Here is a 6,614-nt window from a genome sequence, read left to right as displayed (position 1 = left end):
AGGGGGGTGGGGTGGGGTGGGGGGTTCTTATAAAGGTCCCTAATCATGGGGCCATAACAATAGGAATGTCACTGTTTTCTTAGTGTTTCTCATTTAAATGAAAATTTTGGTGTAAATACAGTGGATGTTTCCTAGAATATTCAATATCAGGTCTAAACATCTTGTTTTATTTGTTTTATTGGATATGTCTGATGCAGAATGGTAAACATATTTCATTTTATTGCTAATACTAATTTTATCACCAGTAAACACTTTTTTAAATGCTCAAATTTTGTTATTAAAGTAAAGTATTGTTCTGAAATGTCCAGTCTGTGGGTTACTATTGGCAGACTTACCAAAATAAGAGCAAAACAGTAAAAACTGTAGCACAAAACACGTTAAAGTTTCCTTAAAATGTTTAAGTCACTATTTAAGCTTTTCTCCTTAGTTTGGTCTTATATTTAAGAAATCCCTTAAAGTTAATTAAACCATTGCACATTATAGTCTGAGTTAAGGTTTCCTTAAAATAAAAATAGTTGCAAAACACCCTTAATTTCATCCATAAGGTTTCCTTAAAATGCTCACTTAAGTATTTAAGGGTTTCTCCTTATCTTGGTCTTATATTGATGAAATCACTTAAAGTCAGTTAAACCATTGCACAAATGCCTTAAGTTAAGATTTCCCTTCCTTCCTATTTTCCTGTGCTGTACTTCATTTCTCAGAGGAAAATATTGAACTTTTTCTCCACTATATTTTCTTAATTTAAATGAGTTAAAATTCCGTCACATCGTCGCCATTGTTGTTTACATTTAACCGCGAGCGAAACCTGTAGTCGCGTGTGACGTCATTCACGAGACCGTAGCGAGAGTACATCAGTGAGCTAATGGACACACGAATTTCCCCTAGTCAGTTCCTGCTGGCTCCACATACATTTGGTTCAGGTTCCAAATGTCAATGTCAAACTTTTTAGTTCTTATGCAGCCGAAAGATGCGAAAAACATTTGTTTTGTGCGTGGGAATCTTTTACCTTTAAACCCAGCGACTGTATGTCATTTAATGTGGCTAACTTGCGCGTTCTTGAGATGTTTCGGTCCTCTTGTCACGTTCCCCAAGGTGTAGCAGCTCACCTGCTTGTGCAGACTCTCCAGCTCCACCTCCAGGCTCTGCAGGAAGCGCTGCCTCTCGATCAGCTCGCTCTGGGCTCCTCTCAGAGCCTCATTGCTCTCCTTCACCTCGTTCTGCACCGTCTCCAGCTGGAGAGGGAAAAAACACACACAACCACTTTTTTTTTTTTTTTTTGAGACTTTTGCTTAACTTTATTCTGGCCATTCAACATCATCTGAAGTATTTGATCCAGACTGCTCACGGAACCACTTGATTGCACTTTCTGTACGCACCTTCTTGCGGTACCACTGCTCCGCCTGCTCCTTGTTCTTCTTGACAATCCCCTCATACTGAGAACGCAGGTCAGACAGAATAGTGCCCAGCTCCGGCCCGCTGGCGGAGTCCACCTCCACATTCACCTCATCTCTGGCGATACGAGACTTCATCTGCTCAATTTCCTGCAGGAGGAGACATAGTTTATGTACTTTGTGTTGCTTTGTCTCAGTGTGTGTGTGTTTATTTGTGAATGAAAAGAACATTATGGTTGCACTGTGTCATCTTTAAATGAACTTGTGTGGATATAATTGTGTGCACAAGATATGTCTGCTGTTAACAGGCGACATATGGAACCAAGAACAGTTGTGTGAATCCTACACCACAGGACGGCAGAGAGGATGTGAGGGCATCTTCATTATTCAGGCATTCTCCATCAATAGTTGATGAGGCAGAGCTCGCCTTACCCCCGACCTTTCAACCCGCATACATACACCTGGTACACTCCTGCTCATGGTGGATCTCTTTCACTCTCTCTTCTCTGTGACATTGTGTTTTGTCACATACAGTTTATTTTAATGCTATGAGGCTGCTATTAATGCTCTTGATTCATACACTTTTCCAGGCTCTGTTTTGGACATTTAAGTTAAATGATATTATTTACTTTAGTACAGTGATTGTATCCTTGCTTGGGAAGGGGAAGTACGAGAGAAAACAGCATGATCTAGTTTCACAGTTAACCTCCACAGATGCTGATTTTCTCTGTCTGTGGGAGTAAAAGCCAGTATTTTTTTTATCATGTAGGATTGACATAGGAGAGAGCATGAAGGAGGCACCTACAGTCCAGAGTGAGTCAGTTTAATAGACTGAGCCGCCATCTCACCGCTGTCCTCACAACAGAAAGGATCCAGAAGTCAAACAATCACATTTAAAATAAGTATATATCACTAATATACATGATTTTTGTGCCTAATGCAGTACACGATTCAAATACAGCAAAATAATCAAGTCTCATTTGTTTAAATTAACTCTCAATATCTGCACTCGGTTATGGTTTTGTGTTTTGAGGTTTGAATTGGATCTGTATAATCTTGTTCCAGTGTTAGGGAGATTAGCCTTCCTTTGGTGAGAGGGGGTAAATTTATCTTAGTTGTTCTCCCCCCCCAGAGGACACTAGTCCGGCGCCTTGGATCAGCTGATTGGACAGAAAGAACAGGTTTGGGAAACCAGATCTACCTGTTCCTTTTGTCTGTAGTAACCAGAGGACCACCCTCTATCTCTCTCTCTCTCTCCCTATCTTTCTCTCTCTCACTTCTCCCTCCCTAAATGTCCTTTTCCTTCCTTTCTAAAAAGACCTTGTGAGTACATCAAATTGGGTCAAACATCTTGTTTGTGAGAGCCGGTTGGAGAATAAGAGAGAGCGCCAAATGGAAAATGAGATGAAAGGTCACATGTCAGAGAGGTAAAATAACCATGAAAGGTATTTAAAAAAAAAAAGAGAACGGAGAAGTAGACGTGACAAACAAACTTACCTCCTCATGGTTTTTCTTGAGGAAGTAAAGTTCTTCCTTCAGGCTGTCCAGATCTCCCCTCAGAGAGGCAATGATCTGCTCGTGGTCAGTCTTGGCCTTTTTCAGAGCGACACAGTCTCGCTCCACAGACTGACACATCACCAGCTCAGTCTCCCACCTTGTGAAGGCAGGAAGAATAGCAGAGTATGGTGTATTACAGGGAGCTCAAAGTTTACACAAAACCTCTGCAGACATGATACTCAGTGTTTATTTACTTCCTTTTTTTCTTTTGCAATATGAAGATATTTTAAAGCGCAGATATCTCTGCAGATGGAAAGTAAACACATATATAAGAAAAGAAACATTTGTGTTGATGTAGTTCTGTCCATGTCTCTTAGCATCATAGTAATTAGTCTAAATACTTGAACATGACTATGCACACAGGAAAAACGTTGGAAATGAATGTTTGCAGCTGTACAAACCCAATGATTAATTTCCAATATTAATCAGAATTTGCGTTAAATAAATCAGTCTAATATTACATTATTAGATGTTAAAAAATATTAGTTATTAAATATCAGACAGTTATTACAAACATGCACAGCGTGAGCCACAGCAGGAAACAGATGTACTGAATCATTCATCAAAGACATGGATTAAACACGAAAGGTCTCGGTAAGTCTTATCTTGAAAGACAAACAACCAAAACCACTTTGAGTTTGTCATCTCCAGAATGTAATCAGCAATCACTCACTTGATTCTGAAGTCATCGGCGGCCAGTTTAGCGTTATCAATCTCTAACATGAGACGAGCGTTCTCCAGAGTCTTCTTCCTCACCTGACAAACATTAACATGTAACAGGGTTATGAGATCCAGCATCCTTCATTAAAGTCTGCCTTCATGCTGAACTCTATTACATGGATACATTCTTCTACATGTGATGTATTGTGTTTTGACTATATTTGGTAAACTGACAGGAACAGAGTGTTTATGTTGTGGAATTACTAATGGTGAAAAGACATCTGAAGATTTGCGTCCTTGTCCAATAAGCTCACACACATTTGAACTTCATTAAACTTTAACTATTTCCCTTTAGTCAAAATAGCTAAAATAATTATTAACTTCGTGTTGACCCTGTTGGTACAGAATTAACTCAAAGATCAAATGCGGGTCCGATTCGGCCTCTAAGGAATGAGGCCCGTGGCGCATTTGCATGAATGTTTTGTCTATGTAAAAATCATCAAGGTCGTCTTAACCTTGGGCTTTGTTGATGGACATTTACGAAACTCTGAACTTGTAATATGGCTCTCTAGATGGACCTGTGTGTAAAATGTATGTTTGCGTGGCAGCATGTTCCCTCTTCTCCCACCTCTTGCTCAACAGCATGAGCTTGAGCCATCATGGAATCAAGGTCACGACCTTTGGGAACGCGGTCGAGCATCAGCTGCTTGATCTTCATCTCCAGGTCTGCGTTGGAGCGCTCCAGTGACCGCACCTGGAGAGACACAAGAAGACTATCATGTTCACAGTATGTCAGCTTGCTGCTAATAGTATCATTTCCTTGTCTGCATTGCTGCCAAGCTGAGATACACCCATCACATATTTGGCTGCTGGCCAATATCCCAACACTGCGGTACTGTGCAATGTATCCAACCTTGTCCAGGTAGTTGGCCAGACGGTTGTTGAGACTCTGCATGGCTTCCTTCTCGTTGGTGCTGTTGCCGTGCAGACCGTTAAGCTGGAGGCTGATTGGCCCGTTGAGGTCCTGGTTGATGGAAGCCGAACGGGTCAGCGGGCTGGCTGCCGCAAAAGAGACTGAGGCACGGGAGCGAGCGCGGCTGGTGTCCATCAGAGAACGGCTGGAAAAGGAGGGTTGACGGCCCATAGAGAAACTCCTCACCGACATGCTGGAGGCCATGATGGGTGGCTGTGAAGGCTGGAGAGAAAACAGATAGCAATGCATGGAAACTGGGAATGTTGTGTTGGTGAACTTGTGAGAGACAAGATGGAGGCGAGGTGTGAAGACAGAAACAGAACAAGAGCACAATCACAGATGTTACGTCTATTCCAGCTCTTGCGGGTCCATTTCTCTGAGAAGAGAGTGGATGGATGTCACTAGGAAAATACACAACTCCAAAAGCCAGACTGTTTGACCTATTGCAGTCATTTAAATCTAGTGTTACATGAGATCTGGCTGCAGTGAAAGCTCTTTTGTGGCTCTTAAGCAAATGTGTTTTATTCTAGTATTTGGCCAGACCTTAATGGAAATACAAGTAGGGCCTAATATTCAAGACAGCTGAACGCCCACTGGAAATGATGAAACGAGTCCAGTCCGGTCATTCATACTAACCATACTTTTATGGTCAGAGTCACTTCAGTCTGCCATTCTCAGCTCTGCTCAAATACAACTTCAACTCGAGTCAGTGTAAAATCTAAATGTAAATGAGTACAGCGCAACCCCGGGTCGAAGAAGAGCCTCTCACCGGGACTGAGGACACTCTCATGTAGTCTATTACTATGATAATAAGATGCATTTTATATTTAAGAGGAGGATTCATCATACAGAAACAAACAGAAAAGATGAAACATGGCTCCATAGCCTTCATAAAGAAGACTGTTGAATATTTCTGGCTAAATGTTGTTTAAAGGATTCTGCAATCTAAAATTAGGATTTTATAAATGTTTCTTTTTATATGCAAAGAACATTTTATTGATATCGTGACTATGTGACATCCTTTTCTTTCCCCCTATTTCAACCTCAGTTGACGATAAGTTTAACATGCGTTCACATTACTTCCTGAACGATGGTGTTTGAATGTCAAACATAGTACAGGACAGGGTATCTTTGTCTATGTGTGCGTGTGCGTGTGTGTGTGTGTGTGTGTGTGTGAAGTTTCGCGCATGCTTGCTTTTGTGTGTTTCTCAGCAGGGTTTCAGTGGCAGATTAGCGGTCAAGGGAACCTCTCTGTCTCTCTGTCACTTGATCCTTCCTACATCGTTCCCACAACACTACAAAGGACCCAGCAGGAGACAGACGCTCCTTGTTCCGATGGAAGATAGAGCTTGGGAAAATTATCGGGAAAATTTTCAGAGTGAATTCCGGTTTCACAAGCAGGCACTTTGTTCAATTCATTTTTTTTTTTAAAAAGAAAAGAAATCATCCCACCAATTGTTGATAGGTAGTTGTGCTGACAACTCTGAATGAAAGTCAACAAGAAAATAAGAGTCATTTCCTTGAGGCTATTGGTAGCAGCTTTTTTCATCCTATTTTAATTTTGATTTAGATAAATCCTTAATTTTTTTCATAATCTCAACTAACTTAATTTAACTTACTAAAAAGACAAATTGAATTATTGAAAATAATTAAATAATCAATTTTAATAATTGTAACTGATGGAAAAAAAAGAACATTTCTTTTAAAAAAAAAAGGAAATCTATCTTACCAGGATTAACTTCAGATAAAGTCAGGGTGGGATCCAGAGGAATGCAGGAGGCTCTGAGCTGCTGCTGCTACAGGTGAGCTTATATGCAGGTGTGCAAGAAGTAGGAGGAGCTAACGCCAGTCAGGAGGTGTCTTTGCTCCATTGCAGGGTCTTGAGAGAGGACGGGTTGGAGGGTTGTGATGAAAACTTAGCATGTACGCTGCTGATGACCTTTTTATTTCAGCTCGACCTCTCTAATCGAAATCCACATCTATGAATATGCACATATTTTTCTTTTCTGGACACAAAATGTGTCCAACTTCAA

General features: G+C 40.8%; 1 protein-coding gene across 1 annotated transcript in view; it reads right to left on the bottom strand.

Moving 5' to 3' along the window:
- Positions 1 to 6,407, bottom strand: part of LOC111651525 (keratin, type I cytoskeletal 18) — a 10,114-nt gene extending 3,707 nt beyond the window's left edge. Inside the window, exons 1-7 of the mRNA XM_023401490.2 lie at positions 6,311 to 6,407; positions 4,522 to 4,803; positions 4,237 to 4,362; positions 3,622 to 3,704; positions 2,889 to 3,045; positions 1,377 to 1,541; positions 1,107 to 1,232 (exon numbers count right to left, since the gene is read on the bottom strand). Coding sequence (XP_023257258.1) covers positions 1,107 to 1,232; positions 1,377 to 1,541; positions 2,889 to 3,045; positions 3,622 to 3,704; positions 4,237 to 4,362; positions 4,522 to 4,785 — 921 coding nt within the window. The 5' untranslated portion in view covers positions 4,786 to 4,803; positions 6,311 to 6,407. The remainder of the gene's footprint in view (positions 1 to 1,106; positions 1,233 to 1,376; positions 1,542 to 2,888; positions 3,046 to 3,621; positions 3,705 to 4,236; positions 4,363 to 4,521; positions 4,804 to 6,310) is intronic.
- Positions 6,408 to 6,614: the final 207 nt, after the last annotated feature.

The sequence above is a fragment of the Seriola lalandi genome, unplaced genomic scaffold, assembly GCF_002814215.2.
Source record: "Seriola lalandi dorsalis isolate HSWRI2012SDOR001 ecotype SW California unplaced genomic scaffold, Sedor1 jcf7180002053686, whole genome shotgun sequence".
Classification (NCBI taxonomy): Eukaryota; Metazoa; Chordata; class Actinopteri; order Carangiformes; family Carangidae; genus Seriola; species Seriola lalandi.
This window is presented reverse-complemented; position numbering and strand designations above follow the sequence as displayed.